At 39.6% G+C, this 20,622-nt stretch overlaps 1 protein-coding gene across 3 annotated transcripts in view; it reads right to left on the reverse strand.

Annotated features, from left to right (window-relative positions):
• Positions 1-3,113: 3,113 nt before the first annotated feature.
• Positions 3,114-20,622, reverse strand: part of RASGEF1A (RasGEF domain family member 1A) — a 156,430-nt gene continuing 138,921 nt past the window's right edge. For all 3 annotated transcript variants that reach the window (XM_048311062.1, XM_048311059.1, XM_048311061.1), the window contains 10 exons: positions 16,049-16,186; positions 12,589-12,810; positions 12,230-12,304; positions 11,894-11,986; positions 10,163-10,265; positions 9,783-9,862; positions 9,007-9,198; positions 7,798-7,921; positions 7,457-7,529; positions 3,114-5,777 (listed from right to left, as the gene is read on the reverse strand). In XM_048311062.1, the coding sequence (XP_048167019.1) occupies positions 5,753-5,777; positions 7,457-7,529; positions 7,798-7,921; positions 9,007-9,198; positions 9,783-9,862; positions 10,163-10,265; positions 11,894-11,986; positions 12,230-12,304; positions 12,589-12,810; positions 16,049-16,186 (1,125 nt within the window). In that variant the 3' untranslated portion in view covers positions 3,114-5,752. The remainder of the gene's footprint in view (positions 5,778-7,456; positions 7,530-7,797; positions 7,922-9,006; positions 9,199-9,782; positions 9,863-10,162; positions 10,266-11,893; positions 11,987-12,229; positions 12,305-12,588; positions 12,811-16,048; positions 16,187-20,622) is intronic.

Genomic DNA, 20,622 nt, shown 5'->3' on the forward strand with positions numbered 1-20,622 from the left:
GGGGAGGGTTCTGTTTGTGTGCTCTTAAAAACCTTGCAAAAGTGATTTTTTTTTGGCTGCCAGGTTCTTGTGAAATTCTTTTTGGAATACTTGGCTACTCTGAAATTTTTTAGTAGTAAAGTGAGGGAAGAGGTGTATAGAAAAACAGAATGGACTTGTTTGCATCTGCCAAAGTATTCATTGCTTGCTTGGATTTTATGTTTTTGAAATATTTTAGGAGTGGTTTTTTTTCTTCCGAACTGAGATTCGCTCTTCAACAGTGAGCTATTATATCCCCAGACGACAATTGTTCACTGTTTCATTAAATTCTGGTAGTGCCATAAACACTCGAGATTTCAGTCAACTCCATCACTTCCAACTGTGTTTGCTGAGTCCCCCAGTGCTCTGTTGCTGTGATTGATTATATGTTGTACTTTTTTCTTTGATTTAATAAATATTTGTGGAGGTGGAGTGTTGTTAGTTGTATTAGTGTTGTATCTTCTTTGAATTGAATGTAAACAAATGGGTGTTGTGTAAATATTTTAAAGGCAACTTTCAGTGTTGACACTGATGGATAGCAAGATGCCATGAATTTAATGTCTCAGAATCAGAAGAGGCCGTAGTGTGCTCATGTGACAGGGATTAAAAAGATGTTAAGTAATTTTCTCTGTAATGAGATTATGTTGGAACTCCTTTGGCTTCTGCCCCCAAACAGAATCACATTACTTTTAAGATTGCTCCTGAATCTGAAGAAGCTAGATAAGATTAGAAATACTAGAAGCCAATTTCCACTAAATTTCAAGTTTCTTCTTTTCTGCCTTGGATTAGGTGAGGATGTTTGAAGCTGGTGCTTTGGTTTGTGTTCAGCTTTCTTTCAATCCTATAAAATGGTCTCCAGGCCTAGTGCTGAAGTGGGTTTGTAAACAGGACTCCTCTGTGTGGCCACAGACCTAGGTTTTGACTTTTTTGTGTGTGTTTAGTTTTGGTTTTTGTGGGAGGTTTTGTTTCCTGGTAGGTGCTACTAATAGTTTAGAGTAACTATATAATGTTTTTGCCAACCCCTGTTTTTTATACGGATTCTCTGTTTAAGTGCCTTTATTATTGTCAGGAGCCTAAGTAGCTGATATTGTAAAGTCTGCATCCTAATAGATCAGAAACAATGTATTTATTGGTTGTTGCATTTCCTGGTGGTTTGAATTTCTTCCTCATTCACACCTCTTAAGGAGAGGGCAGATTATGTCTCACACTGTCCAGCACTCCCTGCTTGCAATAGGACTTGATTGCTTTTTAAATATTTCATTAGAAAAATAAACCAATATTCCTAAGTTATCTTACAGCAATCAACTGCATCCATCTTCTGTGCAAAAGCTGAATGTGCTATCCAGAAGCCATAAAAATGCTGATGTCGAAAATTGCTTATAACATTGGACACACTAGGAATGTTTCAGTTTTTTATTGCTATTATGTTGGAGAGATGTTTATAATTTATGTTGCACCTCCAAGTCACTGCAGAACAATACCCCCAAGTGTGGTTTCTCTCTATTCCAAAGACCACCTTGGGAAGCAGTGAAGGACAGCAAACCTCTGCACTGTCAGGGAACCTCTGTCAGAGCCCATAGAAATGTGCTGGAACCTCAAAACATTCCCAGTTATCCCTGCCTTGCCAGGGACAAGCATGAAAGGAAGCATTTGAAAGAAGCTATTATTTGCATGCTTACTGGTCTGGAAACTTCCTTGATGACATGCATTAACAGTTGTAGATTCATTCTTTCTGCAATTTGATTTTTTTTTTTTTTTTAAGGTATCTTGCTGTCCACACAGCCCTATTCAACTGCTGCAGGGAACAAGCTCAAAACTGTGCTTCCACACACTGCCTGTGGGCCTTTATGGTTAGCTGGAAAACTGGGGCTGCCCTGATAAAATTACATACATTGAAGGCTGAAAAGGGAAAATATGTCAGCACATCGTCAAAAGAATTACTGATTTCTCTCCAAAAGTATACTAATATTGGTTGGCAGCTAACTGCTCAGCTGAATTTTGCCCATGAGTTATTTGCTAAAAGCAAGCTGTTTCTCGGGAATTATTAACTTGATAAATCAAATTGCTGCTAACATAACTAAGGGTACCTTACTGGCATTGAGCTACTGCTTGTCACCCTGTGTTGTGCTCTAGTGGCAGTGAAGTGCCTGGAAAGCAATTTTATTGTTTACTCTTATGCCTGTGTAAATAGCTAATTTATCCTAATGACTGGATGGGACATAATTGGAAGTGAGTTTTCAAGGACGCAATATTCGTATTAATTACGAGTGTGAACTGGCCATCAGGAAGACTCTTATCTGCTCGATCCTCTTAATGCTGCTAAACATCATTATCTTTTCTAATGAGCTGTGATGACTGAGCCTAGCACTGCTCAACTCTGTGAGGCTGCTCTGGTTACCAAACCATTTCCCTAGAGAGTTTCCAACACACCAAAAATGCTTACGGGGCTTTCCAGAGCTCCTGCACTTCCAAGATGTAATTTTTTTTTTTTTTTTCCCCAAGGCTTATATCCCTGAGAAGGGAAGTGGCACTGGGGCAGAAAAGCTGGATTTTGCTTACAGCTCTGTGCTTGTCTGTGCTCTGTGTGACCTTGGAGAAGTGGCTTTGCTTCTGTACAGCAGGGCATGACAAAGGGTGGTGGTTGCAACCAAAGGTGCTGGGTTGTTGAAATGGCAACGGAACCTTGCCACAGGAAGCCCTGCAGTCTGCTGCAGCCAGCAAATGTTCCTGTGCTCTGCTGTGCAAAGACAAATACAGGGAGGAAAAAATGAAATTCAACTCTTAGGACACAAAGTGTTTTTACACAATGGAACTGTTACACACTTCCATTGAGAGAACAAAAATATTCTGTAGCACAGACCCTATCAAATCCATAAAATACTACTGCAGAGAGAGTATTAGAAGTGGCAGCATATTGTTGCCTTAGTGTTGCTCTTGCCTTTGTTGGAAGACATTTAAATATTTCATACTATAGCTTTTCATGTCAGAAAGAAACCAGTTGGTTCATTTGACCATATTGACTTCCACACCTCCTTCAGCTTCTGGGTTGTGGTTTGATACATTTACAAGTGAAAAATAACAATGGAAAAAGTTAATCATGGTTGAAGCAATTTCTTTTTTTTTATTAATGCAAGCACATCCAGTCAAACACAGAATATCCTGCTTTATGGTACAGCTTTATATTTAGCATTTCAGCTCAGAATAGCAAAACACAGTATTTAAGGAATGTATCAAATGTAGGGAGGAAAAATAAAAGGGAACCAATGTAGATACTGCATGGATTTCAAGTATGTACTTGGACTGATTGACCGGTGAAGTGCACATTCATGTGAAAGCTCTTTTATACATTTACAGAAAGTGTTCTAAAATTGCATTTCAAATATATATTTTTTTCTTAAATTTTAAGCATCCCTTTTAAACTTCAGTTCCATAAACAAAGCTGATATACAATCCCTCGTATAGTGTCTGACAATGTTACTAACTAGAACATCTCTGAAAGTGCAAAACACTGTAATAATACAGTATAAATATTTTTACTGGAATCCAGGGCTGAAGGCCAGCACTTCAGCACAGGAAAAATAGCAGCAGGTAATAAGAATTATCCCTTCCCCTTTCCTGGGCTGTTCTTGTTAGTAGTTAGTATTCTACTTCTTCCTTCCTCATGGTGTAACTTGCTTTTGTTTCTCTTTGATGCCAATGCTATGGGAATAGCGAAATGGTGATTTGTCTCCCTTCCTTACCTCAACTTACTCCTCCAATTTTAAGTATTTGCCAAGGGGGAAGTCAAAGAGGGAAAGCTCTTTTTAATTTTTCACCGTACTCCAGGGCCAATAGAGCAAATTTCTGCTCAGTGCTTGCAGATGCTCCATCAAACAGTGGCACTGCTCTTGGCTGTAGGCACTCAAGCAAGGAGAGTCTGCTGGACTGGAATAAACCAGACCCTCAGTCCAGCAAGTCTTGCCCCTTCTTCAACAGAAGGCAGAATAACATAAATATCATCTACCTAGAGCTGGTCATTTTTAAATAAGTCCTTGCAGAGGTCCTCTGCAAGGCTGTGTTAGGGAGGCTGTAACCACTGTCAGCTCTAGAGGAACTGTTTTTGTTGGATTTTTGTTGGTTTGTTTTTGTTTTTTCTTTTTAAAGAAAAAAAAAAGAAAAGCCCAGTCTAATTATCTGGCTTGAGTTATTATCATATATTCAGCCCTCAAGCCTTCAGAGAAAAATTACTGGAAAAGAAAAGTAGGTATTTGTGGGTAATAATTTGTTCATTGGACAAAATAAGTTTTAATCTGAGCCTATTTTTTTTTTTCTTTCTCAACTCAGAGATCAGATGATGAAGTCCTAACTATTTTTTTTTTTCTCCCCTGGAAAGGAATACCTTGAATCTTGACAAAACTCTCCAGGTACTTAGATATTCAAATTAGGAGTAAACTCAATACTAAAAGGAGAAATTAGAAATGGCAAGCATCAGTGGGTTTGCAGATCGCCTTTGGTACTGACTTGTTCAAAGGTGACTAATTTCTTGGAGTGCTTGCCCTTAGATTTTAATGGGTTCTGTCCCAGACAGTTAATCATGGCTTTGCAAAAGACTAGAAAAAAACTTACATTCTAAACTGGTCTTTGTTTTAGCTGTCTGTAAGTACAGACTGAACTTTTCAAAGGAACCAATGGAATTAAATGACCAATTCATGGTGAGGAAATTCTTTGGAAACTTTAGCCTTAACTTCAAATTGGACATCTGAGTTTACTTCCCTTTCCCTGGCCCATGCTGATTTTTTTGTTTTCCAAAACTTCTTTTTAAACAAACATATTAGGCCTGTTTTTCAGAGATTATAATCTAGGTTAGACATTCTTCTCTTCAAACAAAACAAAAAAATTCCCTGATTTTTCAAAAAGAAAACACAAACTATTCTGACAGCCAGAATTTAAAGGATAGCTCCCAGAAGTATTAAAACTTAGACATGTGTGCATCCCCACATGTGCACACACACATACTCACACACAAACGCACAGACCCCAGCAGTTACCCCCTCTTATCTCTTGAAATCATGTAACAAAAATAGGTTTGCTGCACCATCAGTGTTACAGGCAGGTATACTCTACTTCATGTGCCATAATTCTCCACTTATTTAAAAAGTACATTGTAGCTGGTTTCGAGACATCCATATTTTTATTTCCCTTACTTCCAGCCCAGCGTCAGAAGGTACAACTACACAAGCTCAGTACCTTGTAAGGCACTAATTGCTGATGGAGGAGAGGAACAAACACTTGTGAACATCTGTGAACAATTCTGCTGATTTGAAGGAGAGCCTTCATTTCAAAGCTAGGGAGACATACTGAGTGTTCTGTAGGATACTGGTCCAATGGGGTATTTAACCTGAACACTGGCTTCAGTTAGGATGTGTGTTTGAACTTGTATTTGTTTTGGTGGAAGTAATAAAAAATAAAAATTTGGATGCTGATAGAATAAGATACCATCTCCCATGATACATTTAATCTCTGAGAACAGGGCCCTGCCCTTATATTTAAAATAAAAACCCAAAACCCTTCAGTAAGTGCCTTAAGGTTGACATGTGAAATATTTACCACATTTTATTTCATAAAAGTTACTGTATATACAAAACAGACCTCATCCAGTGAGGTCTTTCTTAGCTCAGTCCAAAGTCTTTCACTCAGGTTGTAAAAACATGTCCATTAGATGTGCTTCAAAGTCTGCAAATCGGATCCAAAAATCTCAGGCTCTATTAAGCAGAGTTGTCCTAAAAGACAAAAAAATAAAAAAAATACAATTATCTTTTCTGTCACAATGAAGCTTTTCAGTTTTGGCAATAGATCTATCTTGCATCATTAGCTGAAAGCCTCTCTTCAAGGGATAGATTTTCAACTGCTAGAAACTGGAATAAATCTGTGCATTTCAATAAAGATGCTGACATTAAATGAGATGAAAATTTAACTTGCATAACATTACCTCAGGCCCTTAGGATGAGCTCAGGCATGTAACATATGTTCCTCTGTCATCCTAAACTGCTGCAGGCTGAACATTGTTGGATTTCATGCAAGGTGCATTGCATGGAGGTTATAAGTGAAAAGCTCATGTGGACATCCTAAGAAATGCTGGGATCAGTGGGAAACAGTGTCTTGTTTAGGACAGCAAAGCCACAATGTGCCTCGACAAAGCTCAGGGCGTGCAGGCTTTGTTCATTCTCTGTCTGGAACAGATCTGTTAGATTTTAATGTTTAGCATGACTTACAAATCTCTCTGCCTTGGCCTCAGTATTGGAAAAATTCTAATTAATTGATCTCATCATGTACATGGGACTGGTGCTTCCTATTCTCAGAAGGATGAGGAGTCTTTGAAACTTTATTCCTTAGGGGAGGCTGACAATTAGCATATTCCTAGAAATTTTCATCCTTTTATATCATTTGTTGTGGGAACCTAGAATTCAGAGAATATTTCTCTGCCTGTTTTGGAAGGTTTTACCCCCCTGGACAGTACTAGTTTTGACCTTTGTCCATGGGAAAATTTTCCCAGCCTCTGGGAAGAATTAGAATCTACAATGGTGTGAATTAGGTGATAGAATACCATGTGAGATTATCACAGGGTGAAAAATTTAGAGGTTTTAGGTCTATTTGAATAGTAAATAGATAGAAGTAGAAAACCTCAAAATGGAGGATAAGTTGTAGTTAAAAGCTTCTTTCTCCTTCTTCACTAACTCCATATTTTGCAGCAATAGTGGTTTGGGATGATTGGATACAGAATTCCGCAGTTCCTGTCTACGTGATTTAGGAACTTGTTGGACAATGGTAAAAAAGTGAAAATATCTTGTGTTTTAAGCTCTCATTGGGTAATTTACCTTTAAAAAGGCTGTGAAATCTTGATAAGTTGTCTTCTTGCTGCATTCTCTGCTCTGTGCTACATTTAAGCCATGCCAGTGGCTTGTACTCCTTAGATAAGAATTAATAAACACCTAAGAGGAGACTGAGAAGCGTGAAGTCCCATTTGCCTCCTTTTTTCTCCTGGCAAAACTCTACCTGTCTCCCCCATCAGGGAAGACAACAATTAATGACATGGACAGCTTTAATTTGTAAGTGCACAGCTATGATGAGAGCGCTCTCTTAGCATCTCTGTAGGTTTGCTCCCCTGAGAAAATGATGTCTGAACACTGCTAAAAATGCAGATTATTTTACTGTATTTGATAGCCTAAACAAAGGATGTTCTCTGTCACAGTCCCAGCAGTGACCTTGCAGCCTCAATAGACCTGGCTGGAAAAGCTGTATCAAAATCCAAGCCCCACTGGTTTTTTTTCAGGTTTTAATTTTGAAGGAAAAAAACCTGTATTATGGTTTTAAGCTGGGTAGCAAATAGGACAGAAAAAGCTAATGGTCACAGGTTTCTGTGTGTCTGCAGAAAGACTCATGTTCTGAGGAAGCCTCATACCTGAGTGTTTTCCAGCTGTCTTTTTCCATGTGGTTTTCTGGACCTTCACTTTCAAAAGATGCAATGAACAGAGCTGGTAAAAAAAAAATAAAAATAATCAGATACCTGAGTTCTTTACCCGAAAAAAAAAAAAATCTAATGGTTAAAATACAGGAGATATAACTTTGCAAAAATATAATGAAATTTTTCCTCATCAGAAGCCAATGCAACACTTAAGTGTTTTGCAACACTTATCAAATTACTAATAAAATATGATTTTGCATGTTAGTATTTTTCATCTGCGTATTTTGTCTGTATTTTAACATGTAGAAAGACTCACAATGTTCAATAAAGGATTTTACCTTCTTCACTATAAATAGGTGCTGTGAGTAGATAACTCTGGATTTTCTTGTCTTTTTCAAAAGGACACTCAACCTGCTTCCATGTCAGGAAATCATGAATCTGTCTTGAAATCTCCCAGAACTTCTGCATGAAGTAATTAAAAGAATATTATTAAAATAGCATTTGCTTTCTTTGAAATATTAGAGCCTCTCAGTCTTATTCTTTTTATGCTGCTTCTTACCGTCCCTTACTCAGACTTACATGGAATTGTCACAGCACCAAGCCTGACAGAATTCAAGAAGCATTTGGACAATGCTTTCAGGCACATGATGTGACTCTTGAGGGTGGTGCTGTGCAGCCTGTGGGTCCCTTCCAACTCAGCATATTCTGTGATTCCTTGTTATTCTTTCTTCTTCTGCCTCCCTTCATCTCCCCCTCTTGCTGCTAATTCCTCATCTGTTATCAGCTAACCATCTGATCTTCTGCCTCCGATTTTTTTCACCAACCTTTTCTTCATATATAATGGTGCCTATTTTCTGCATTGAGTGTCTACACTAGCCTGTGACTGGAGCTGGACAGTAAATAGTTTTTATTTGCTTTACTTTTTACATTTCTATACTTCTATTTAAATGAAATGTGACATACCTGATTTTCTCATAAAGCACTCTCCGAATTTAGGAAATCAAAATAATATATAGAACATTTAGGTACTCTTTCCTTCCTAGGATTTTAAGAAATGTACAATTAATTGGGGTTTGTCCTGTATGTTCTGTGTGACCCCTCCACCTACACAGCTTCAATGTTGACAAAATTTTGTCAAGAAGCACTTTTGATAGGCTGTGGTCTTTTGGACGTGCCTGTTTATTAACTGGGGAGGGAGAACCCAGCAGCTGTAGAACCTTCCTTGCAGACCTGATAAATAACATTTGCTGGCTGTGTGTAGTGTTTACAGCTAGCTAAACTGCAATCAGCTAAGGATGATGACTCAGGCTGAAGTTACCTTTTAAATTTGATCAGATATCATGGCTTGCTGCCACAGAAAAGCAACTGCTGGCTTTCCTAGAAATTTGATTTAAATCAGCTCCCCTAGACAATGATACCACCTTGTCTGGATCCCATGGGCACTGAAGGAATGGGTAATACAACGACCCAGAAGTCCGAAGCTGGGAAATGCTCACAGTACTCCAGGTTTACGTGGCAGTGCAGTTTCTGTCGGAGCAGAGCCCTACCTTGAAGTTGATCTGCCCGTTGGGCAGGCGGTTGGTGTGTATCTTGTGCAGGAAGTAGATGTCTTTGATGAAGAGGTTGAACACCGGGATGACGATTTTCTCGCGGCTGCTGTTGGCGGTCTGGGAGCGCTGCGCCGCTCCTTGCAGGGCTGTGCGGTAGTTGCAGAAGTTGCTGGATGGGTCCATGTGGTGCTGTTTTTATAGAGGGGGTGGAAAAGGCAGTCAGGTAATGCATGTTTCCTAAAAATAAAAAGCTTTGCTCTAACCATCAGAGTTCATTCTCCGTAACTTCATTTGGCCCCTCTTAAACTCTCACGACGGAGTACCTTTATATTAATCAGGTCTGGGTGCAAGTTCTTCTAACTTCTACCTTCATTGGAAGGAGGGTTCTGTACTGACTTTGCATCTATTCCACTAACAAAGCAGACTGAAAGGAAATCATAAATGACTCTCGGGGATAAACCAAGATTCTCCTTGCTGTCACCTCTCTTTCTGACGATGGTTCCAATTAGGTTTGGTTTGCATGCAGGTCTCCACTAGGTGGAGTCCTCTAATTAGTTTTAACGGCAGAATTCACTGGAGTGGAAACTCGGATGTGAAATGGGCAAAAATATGCTAGGAAGAAATAATCTAGAGAGTTTGAAATGGAGGAAACGGTCTCAATAATGTTTATGTGCTGGTAACCACTGACAGAGGTGTCTCTCTGATCTCTGACAGAGTAGCAGAGGTTTGGATGAAACTATTTGATTTCTATATAAAGTCAAAACTATACATACCTCTAAAACATCAAATTTGGCTGTTTTGACCTTGGACCAGGTTTTCTTTAACCGTGCCACAGGGCTCAAGTTCATGCCAGCTGAATGCAAAGAGAGAGGAGACAAAGAAACAACTGAGTTGAAAAAAATGCAGGGCTAATATAACTGGGCTTATGTATCAGCACATATATCATAAGATTCTGGAAGGTGTTTCAGCTTGACAATCAGAAGCTGTAGCTAAAGCTCACCTACCCACACGTTAATCTGTCACTGGCAGATACCGTCCCTGTGGAAGTGTGCATGCTAATGTGGTTGGCCAATTTAGGGCAAGTATGAGCACAGTCTCACCAGTCAGGTTGTAAAATGGAGCGCCCTTTGCCATCTGTGTTAAGGGTACTCACAGATAATAGCCATCATCGAGTTGAAGTTTCCAATGTTGAAGCATTCTCTTGCCACATCAATGAAAAATTCCACCATTCTTGTACGCTGCTTTTTCTTTACAACCTGGAAAAAAACCACCGAGGTCTGTTAAGAGAGAAGGGATGGTCTGAATTTTGGATAGGCTGTCCAGCCAAAGGCACTTTTTCCAGCTAAATCTTAATATAGGCCTCAGGATAGTTTGTTAAGATTAATTTTTAATAAAACAGCAGAAATATTTGGGGTGACTACCAATTATTTGTGTAGTTGTGGGGGAGTGCAGACTTTTGTTTACACAGGGAAGTCCTCCGTGTCTTAGGCAGTTTTGCATAAACACGCTGGACACTTTCAGCAATTTCCTGTTACTGGAAAAGGAAGATAACGTGACACTGCTATCAGAAAGAATGTATGTAAAGCATTTAAACCTCTCAAGAAGGGGGGGAAAGCACTGGACAGACTTAAGATCAGGGACATGGAACTTAAATATGAGAGAAAACAATTGCCCCATCCTGCTGTTCTCATTCTGCCGCCTGTACTTCCAAAGGACCTGTTGAGAGCAGGTAGTGATGATGAGCAAATATACAAATTCCCACTCATGCAAACATGCACAGGATCAAGCAACTGATGCTGAACATCTGATTTGCAAGTTCTTTTATAAATGGCAAAGCAAAATTAATTATTGCCTGGACTGCATTCATTCATGAAAGTATTTTCCCTGTTTAAACCTAAAAGTTCTGTCTGGCTTATATAAAAATGGCTCCTAAGCAGTGACTGCAAACTCTCTGACCTAAGTACTTTAGTTTCTGTCATATCAAAAGAAAATGATTCAGCAGTTGAAGGCCTGGCTTAGCCCTCAGTGTGCTAAAACCTTTCTTTGATGGTTTACTAAATGTATGAGCCCTACCAGCCAGCTCCGGAAGTGTCTTGGTGTGCCTTTGCAATACATTTCTGAGAGCAGGAAATCTGAAGAGTTTAGGATCAGTACACTGGACTTCATGAAAATGCAGCAGGCGTTGGGATTTCCACAGAAGGGCTACTGACCAAGCAGGAATAGTGAAAATCCCATTTGATAGAACTGGAATTAATAGAAATCTAAAAAGAATAATCTAATAAGAAGCTAAAAAGAGAACACACATGAAGAAAAAAAAAGGTTTCTGGGGCAATACACCTTCCCTTTCTTTGCTTATTATATGACAGAAGTTACCTTAACCTCTAATAAGGTTATTTTCCCTCTTTTTTTTTTTAACCTTTAAAGTAGTCCACTTTCTTTCCAGACTTTAAAAAAAGCTTATTCTTGATTTTTCTGCAGTGAATATTGTATGAACAGAATGAATGAATATAAATTTAAAATAAATATATGACAGTGCTAATGTTATCTAAATGCAGTGGAAGAACAGCTGTTTTTTGGTAAATCTGCATTTAAAGATAAGTATTTTTAAAGAATCTTCTGATGCATTTAAAAAAAGATAAATCCAGAAGAGCTCCTAACTCAGTCCACACAAGTTCCATTTCACTGCATGACTAATGCAGCTGCACAAAATTAGAGAACATAGCCTTGAACTCTTAATCATATGAGCATGCAAATAACTTAATGCTTGAATAATGCTATTATCTTTAATTGCACTGCTAATGTTTAAATCTCATTTAGACCACTGCCTGCCTCTTGTCCTTAAGGCTAGGATCCCTTTGCTATCTTGTTTTCTATGAATACCTACCCGACAAATCTCTGTAGCCACCAGCATGCTGAGACAATTGAACCAATTGTCATAGGCCTCCAAATTATAGGTTTTGGTCACATCACTTCGGCACTGTAAGAGAACAGGTCGCTCGTTAAACCTCCCCTGTGTCATGATAAAGTCAAAGTTTACCAAAGGATGAGCTTCCTCTTCATATCTTGATAAAATCCTCTTGCACATTTTTTAAGGCATGAGCTTAAAGAAGCTTAGAAAATGTCAGTCTTTCTTGCACTTTCTTGTACTCAAAATGATGGAGTACTATCCTTTACTCTGGTTCATTTTTGTTTCTTTTTCCCTCTGTACACCTTTTTGTACCTTGTGATTATCCAGGGAGTCCATGTGGCTGACAATCTGCATCAGATCCTCTGGGTAAATGTTGCTCACCCTTTCCTGTGTTTGGAGAGAGGAGAGATTGTCATTGTACAGACAAACAGAGAGTTCAGTGAAAAAAATCAAGGTTAAGAGAACTTTTTGGTAACTTTATCTTCCTACAGTGTAGGTGTGTGAGGTGCTTTTATCAGTGTACCTAATTGCTCTTGTTCATTACTTGACTTGGTATTTTGCTATTAATACACTGGAGGCTCTCAGTGAAGCCATAGCAAAATTCATATTGATGAATATATTAATATTTAGTAAATGGAAAACAGAATACTGTCCCCCAATCAGTGTCTCACCAGTTCGATGTAGGTCAGCTGCTGTGCCAGGATCAGAGGGTCACAGCACACACTCAGGATGTCCTTTTGAGTTGACTGGGGCTTGGTTTTGAGGATGGTGCCCTTGTCAGTAACGGGCTGCCGGAATTTCTCTCTGATTTCCTGGTATTGGCTCCGTGCAGAGAGGGCCATCAGGAGATTCTGTGTCATCTGGCTAATGATCTTTTTCACTGTTCCATTTTCCTAAGCAAAAGGGAGAAACAACAACTGCTGAAAACCTTTAGCTATTGCAGACATGGATCACCAGAGAATTTCTGCCTCGGAAAAATAAACGCCTATTATCCATTTTCTTTCATCTTTTCTGAGCTGATCATTCTGTGACAAATGACCTTGTCCTAAATTCCCACACAACTCCATAATGACATGGTTATGCCTGCTTGGCTGGCTGCTCTGCTCCTTTGGGTAGTGCCCCATTTCAAGGGCATCCATGTGAGCAGCTGCAGCGGGCACCTGAAAGGTGCTGGAGTTCCTTGCACAAGGCTTCCTGGAACCTCTGTGTACCAAGTGCCAAAAAGCTCTCATTCTGATCAGACCCACTGATGAATCCAGTCTGTCTAGCCCAAGCGGAATCCAGGGAATTCACATGATATCCAGGAATATAGCCCAAAAATATCCTGACTTAGCTTTGAATAGCTACAGCATCCAAATATTTATATAAGAGCACAATATATATCATGTTCTTGGACAACTAAAATGCCTTTCCTGTTTATCATATGCAGATTTGAAACATAAGATTTGTAAGGATTCATTGAAAGGTAAAGCCGCAGGAACATAATCCATCTGCTCAGTGTGTTGACAACTAAGGGGATTTTTTTTTTCTGCCATTGTGTCCTATAGCCATTTCTCTGAGATCAACTCCAGAGAGCTAACTTGATCACTTTCCTAGTCCTCCATTCTGTCTGCTACTGCTTTAAGTGACCTAGGTTTCTTCTGCTGTTGGGAAAATTAATTCACCCAGATAGTCCTTCTTTTCCTCACAGAATCATTCTCTTGCTTTCATGCAAATTACTTTTCTTGAAGTTAACCACAAGGTTCACTTCTGCCAGTCAATGGGACATGCTAGAAAGAACTGCAATGAATCTGTGACCATTCAAAGGAGCCACTAATGTGCAGCGATGACTGAAATTATGTAGCAGATGTGCGAGATGATGACTACCAAATACTTGTATATTGTGTGCTATAATTAAGCAATAATGGTGTCAGAATGGGGCTTTACAAGGCAATAATCTGACTCCCAAGTGAAATCAAATGAAAAGCTGAAGGCAGTGTAGCTCATCTTGAGGCTGGATTACTGCTGAACAGCAGCTGTCTGGAGTAATTTCTGATACTGTGCTACAAGTGTTCAGAAATGCCAAGGGAGCCTGGTGGAGGCAACTGAAACAAAGCAGAATTCCGCTCTCTGGTGTGCTGAGCTTCCCACTGTGAGTGGTTTGTCTTCAGCTGCTGTGCCTGACTTGCCCCCGTGTCTGGGAGGAAGCAGACTTGCTGATATGGATTGTAGAAAATGACACTTGAAGATAGGTGAGAGTATTGCAGACATTATGCAAAAGTGAACAAAGAAACTCAGACATGAAAAGCCATGGCTTACTTCAGCTATTATGAATTTATAGCATCTTAATGCTTAAACAAATGTCCTTAAGGGTTTTAACAGTTTCCTTTAATTACTGGTTTTACCCTAATTTTCCCTACCACTTTGGAAGATAAGCCAGTGACTGTACAATGATTTGTACTTGTTTGAGTTCATTTTTACCAACTTTGGGGTGCAATCCTGGCTGTAGCTTTAGCTATTTGGTACGCTGACTGATATCACTAGGACAACACCTGACTGCTTTGTGTGTGTTCTCAGTTGATTTTCTGCCTTATGTAAGAAGAACAGTATCCTTAAGGGGATTTGAAAAAGCTTTAAAATACAAAATAAACCCCCAGCCTTTACCATAATTCCACACTGAGGCATAGTATGGAGGGTAATTTGATGTGGTAACAAAAACTTAGCGTGAGAGCTGCTTGTTGTCAGCTTCAAATTAGTATTTCCTAAGGGTCACAGGGGGCACAGCTCTACAATGATGGAACTTGGCTGGTAGCCTTGTTAAGGGGGTAGATATGGTGGTGCTGTAATTAATGGATGTCATCACATGCCTCGGACACCACAGCACTGAGCCATGCCATGAATACAGGTTTTTCTCAAATGACAATTATTCATACATAAGAGTGGGAAGGGAGGGGAAGAGAAAGAAAGAAAGGGCACAACTTCTTTCTAGTTCAAAGTGACAGACAAATTCAATACTAAGATAGAGACTCTAAATAAAGCCTCTGCCAAGTCCCCTTTCACAGTACTACCTCTGCCCACATGCACCCCTCTGCCCTTGTCTGCAAAGAGAAGAGAAGGCATGTTATAGTCCCATTTCCTCTTCCCTCCTGCTGAGGCACTGCCATTCTCATACAGCACCCAGGCAAACATCTTTGCTGATGCAACAAACCCAACGTGCTTCCTTCTGACTGCTTGGCAACACCTCACTCTATTGTCCCACCCCGGATTCATGCCGTGCTGTCAGACCTGTTGTTCTTCATTTTCTCTGTACTTGAATCAACAAAAACACCTACTACCACTGTCTTCCCAGTTCCTCCTAATGGTTCTATTGGTTGTTAACAGTGACTTTCCCAATGAACAAAACGTGTAGGCTTTGTGAGTGTTCTAAAAAAGCCAAAATAAACAAAAAACCCCAACAACCCCCCTCCCCTGGCCCCCTTGCTCCCCCCTCCGCCAAAAACCAACAGCCCTTGGTTTTATTCCAATTTGCTTTATCTGTTTGCTTTAGAAGGTTTTTTCAAGGCCTAGTTTTCTTCACAGGCTAGAAACTCAGAGCTGTTAAGACTGGTGATGGACTAGCTAGCAGAGCTCAAAGGTAAACTTTGTAGCAATACTGTGGCTGTCCCCTGAAACATTGCAATAAACCAGCTGCTTATTATTGTTAGAAGCCGGGAATGAGCTACTAAGTAATAAACATCTTCACCTTGGCCAAGGGTACATTTCATACAACTAGTTGGTGTGTCTTGCAGAACTTGGATCTACAGAGTAGTAACAATGCACAACGGATGGTGTGTAATTCATTACTAAATCCTCTTGAGCCATTATAGTTACTGCTCTTTCTCCTTCCACACCACAGTCATTTTTCACATTGTCATGACTATTTTCTCTCTTCTTCTTACGTGTGGTGATTAGACATAGACAGTTTCTGCTAATGGACCATTAAGTCCATCAGGCAGCCCATGTCCTGTGGTTACCCTGACAGCTTAGCAACTGCTGCTGCAGTTCATTTAGAAAATACTGCCTGCAGGATTGTACAGAACATGGCACAGTTCATGTAACGGCTGTCAAATACTGCTTGAGCACTTAACTTTTTTTTCCTCCTCCCACCCCTACCTCATCACATTGTGTGATCCTGTGAGCAATCTCCTTCAACTCTTTCATGGATTTTTCATCTTGGAAATCATAGGGGAAAGTTTCAGTCCATTCCTTCAGGAGCTGAATGATTTTGGCAGCGAAGGATTTTAGTTTTGCCTAGGAAAGAAACAATGAGTTGATTACTGACCATAGACCTGTCTAACTACAAATTAAATTAACTGATAAAGGTTCACAGAAATCTAGAAACACCCTTGAAAATACTTTGCATTAATAGTAGGTGAGGAGAACCAAAAAAAAGAACATATTTCACTGTGCACTAGATTCCTAAATAGTATCATTTAGCCTCCTTTCATGATAGCTTGGTAATGTCTCTTACCAAACACTTTGAAGATATTTTCAAGGTTAGCTGTATAAAACCACAAAGGTGACAGAACAGTTCAAGTGACTTATTTAACTGAAATCCATGGGATTTAAGCTGATTTACGCCATCTGAGGCAGCAGTACTGTAGTGTTTGAATTCAAACCACAGCACTCTACCAACTGTCTTCCATGAAAAATGTTCACAAAGATATTTCTGTTCCATAGAATTTATCAGACCATCCAGACTGAGCTGTATATTAAATAAATGAATGACAGGAAAGATGTATGTGTTCTCTCCACGATGTCTAAATCAAAACAGACTTTGAAAATAAAAGGTATTGGCTCAGAAAGCTATCATCCACAGAAAGGAGTAGGAATAGTAGTTTTCTAAATTTTTTTTTTTGTTACCTGTGACTCATCTAAGGCTTTTCATCAGGTAGACCTGAACTGGATGCCAATTACTCCCCCCTCCATTGTATCGATGGACAGCAGCACCAGTACATCCAAGGGAGCACTCTTATAAAATTGGGAGAGTGAGTGCTAAGTACACTTTTCAAGAACAAGAAGAATCAAACCTTAATTCAGGTTATATTTATCCTCCTACCCAACTTGTGATGCACTGAGGAGAAAGAGGAAGCTTTGCTTTGTGTTCCCTCCCCACTTGTGTAAGTGCAGACGTCCCCCCAGGCACAGCACAGCCCTTCCCTCACTGCACTGCCCAGCAGCCTCTTTGGGAGGCAGGAGGGGACTGAACATGTGAGTGTCACCACAGGAAACTGCTGTAAGACAAATAGAGAATGTCTTCAAATGCTGGTAGCAACTCCTGCCAAAGCATCATCTCATGATGGTAAGTCCCAGTTTATTTAATCAAAACCAAAGGTCAATGTGACAAAGCTGGTTTTGTTTTGTTTTTTAAAGTATATCTCATCATTATATAGTCAATGAGGATATTAATAATCATTGATAAGAACTTTGAAGTTAAACCATGCACCCTTGAATCCTCCATATCTGAGAATAAGCCAGTGCCTCCTTGTAAGTCTAGAGGGAATTTTCTTGGGCTGTTTTTGGTTTAAGACCTGCAAACTGCTAGCATGCATTTCCTACCTGTTTTTATTGACAGCATTTAATCGATGCTGCTAATGAGAGAAACACAGAATAGCTGGATAGGGAGGCCAAAAAGAAAACATCACCATTCTTTTTGCCAGCAGTGGGCACTCCTGCAAAGCAGTGTCTCAGTGCCCCTCATGTGCAGCTTCAAGCTATTTCTCAAGTGTGGGACAGAGCTCCAGATTATTGCTGCCTGTCCTCCAAACTCCCACTGTCATCTGCCTTGGGGAAAAGACAATTTATACTTATTTCCTAGGAAATGCATGGAGCCTGAATAATCTGTAGGTGGTGATGGACAATTAATCAGCCAGGGAGTGCACTTCCACTCAATTAAAGTTAACAGGTATGTGCCTACTCCACTTTTGTTTACCAAAAGCTGCTACAGAACTGTTTTTCAGTATTAATCATCCTGACTATCCTTGCTTTTTAATTTTTGGAACTGCAAAAGGAGTGGTGAGAGAAGAAAGGTTTCAAAATCTCACCTCAGGCCATGGCAAACATCTCCATATGAACACTCAGTTCATAAAGAATTTATGGGTTGTCTAGACTGACCCCAGCAGCAGAAGAGACTAAATCAGTCATAGCTGATGCTTTTTTAGTGCTGCTGTGTGTAAGATTGCTCCTTAAAGACCAGGAGCCCACTGAAGAGGTAGCATTAGCTGTCATGATTTGAAGTAGGTGCAGTGTAACACCAGGCTATATTTCATCAGTTTTTTTAGGCACTGATATAGAAGGAAAAGGTTTGAAGGAGAAAAGTGAAGCTTTGTGCTTGTAGTACTCAACCAAATTACCCCAGATTATACTCCATGCACAGGTTAAAACACAGTGATTTATGAACACTGATTTCCCATTGTATCTACTTTTGAGTTGTTATGGTCTGCCTTCTCAGTATGGAAAGTTAGGAATGTTGCAAGACAAACTGCAAACTGTATCACTCTTCAGGTTTAAAAAAGCTTAATGTTTCATCAGATGCTTTTTACCACTCATGAAAATAAGGTGTACACTTTCTGAGAACAATGCTAAAAGACCTCAGCGTAGCAGAACATGGGATTTCTGTTTCATGTGCACTCTGATGAAGCCCAAAGCAGCGTGACAGGCTTGGTGCATGTGGTAACCCAGATGGAAACCTCACAGATCTGTGGGTAGCAGCACAGTTTCCTTTCTGTCATGGTTGCAATAAACCTACCAACCTACTTTTCTCTAGTCCTACTCCAGACACGAGCCTCCCCTTGTGAGGCCTGACAGAATTCTCTGGAGTCCATGGGAATACTTCTCCCACAAATATTTCTTTGAGAAGAAAAATAATTCTATTAAGTACTGTGGATTGACCTTGTTCTGCATGAGACAAGACAGGACTGAAAAACAACTTTTCATTAGAAAGGAGGGCAATAGCAGTACTGAGCTTGTAGGAAAGATTTAATGGCAATGAACTGGTTATGAGTATTTTTTTATTCTTTGGTTTTAAAAAGGAGAACTTACTGGCATCAAAACCCAGGGGATATAGTAATTTTTGAAGGGACTTACATATTCAAAGACTGGCAAAACAGACTTAATAGAAACTAACTTCTACATTCTCCTGTTATTTCTTCTTTAACTTTAGATACATAAAATACTCTCTAGCTGCAGAAAAAATGTACCATAGTGGTAAAAACAGGGTTTTTTTTCCATTCAATAATACTATACAAGTGATTTTTCCCTGATAATCTCATTTGAGACTTTCCAATCTCTGATGCACTTATGGAGAGTTAAGTTTTCTCCTTTATGGTCAGTCTTAACTACTGACTTGTATGTTATAATTGATGTCTTAAACTGTGAAATTCTTGCTTTTTATGAGTAGTTAAAAGGACTCTAAGCAGCCTCCAAGACACCTCACAGTGTTTTTCTTTTCAATACATTTTTCTCTGGGTTGTATTTCTGTAGAACCCTTTGGCTAGCCAGTAGTGTCAAAACCAACAGAATGATAAGTATTGTTGTGTGTAACTTCAAAACCTGGTTTCTTGCTGCTTCCTCAGCTCACATGCTATCCAGGGCACCAAGCTGTCCAGCTTGTCTTAAGAGATTTGCATAAGCAAACTCTATCAGAAATGATCAGAGATGCTTTAACTGCTTTTGTCAGCTATTTCCTGCTATGCAGCCACTTAATTAGAAGGTGCTGGTAGCTGATGATACCTTCATGGATTATGACTGAATACTTAAGAGTATCTTGAGTCAAGAGTTTTTATCCTGCATGTGAAATGAGATTTTATTTGTTGCCATGTAGAAAAACAAATGTTTGCAAATGCTAGTGGCCAAATTGTTCTGTAAAACAGGTGCTTGCAGCAGAGGGCAGTAAAGTAGCATTTTTGAGAGGAATGTTAGAAGTTTAGGTAGTGTTTTCCAAGAAGTTTGTGTTTAGAAGGCAGGAAAAAATTACAGTTTATATTAAGGAGGTAGGAATGGATCAAGGGCATAGTAGAAAGAGCATGTAAATTAAAGCCACATCCCAAAAGTGTTTTATTGTCACCCTGCTGTTTGCTGGTTTTCCTGCAGGCCCATTTCCAAGCTGCCAGCAGGTGAAAGAATGTGGGTGTTTGGAATATGAGCTGCTCTGTTGGACATCCTGTTGTTAGGATATAATGCCATTTAATTTCTACTAGGAAGCCATGACTTTTTAACACATCTGCTGAGAAGCCACACTAATACTACTTTACAATTAGTATTGTATCTCTAAATACCCAGCTGATTTAGTCCCCAGAGACTGCTTTCATTTGAAAATCTCTGAAGTGCATTGTTATTCACGAAAGTTTCATCTTCTATCCCATTCATTTTAAATCCAAGTATTTCACAGATGTATTTGGACACTTTCTGCTCACAGCAGTCTTTCCCTGCATACAGCTCAGATTGACTCATTCCATATTTCAGATGGTCCTGGCATCTTTTAGATGTTCCCATCTCTGTTGTTCAGTTACGTGGTGCTGAGGAACCATTACAACTTACAGAGCAGAGTGTGCTCAGTCACAAATTAAGTTTGGCAGTGGTGCTGGGGACAATTATCACCTCTGAGTACAGGACTGGATGCAGTGGTTCTGGCACCTTCTTTCCCCAGCCCTTGGCTTCCCCAGCCACCTACAGGATGAGCTATGCAG

The sequence above is a fragment of the Corvus hawaiiensis genome, chromosome 8 (assembly GCF_020740725.1).
Source record: "Corvus hawaiiensis isolate bCorHaw1 chromosome 8, bCorHaw1.pri.cur, whole genome shotgun sequence".
Classification (NCBI taxonomy): Eukaryota; Metazoa; Chordata; class Aves; order Passeriformes; family Corvidae; genus Corvus; species Corvus hawaiiensis.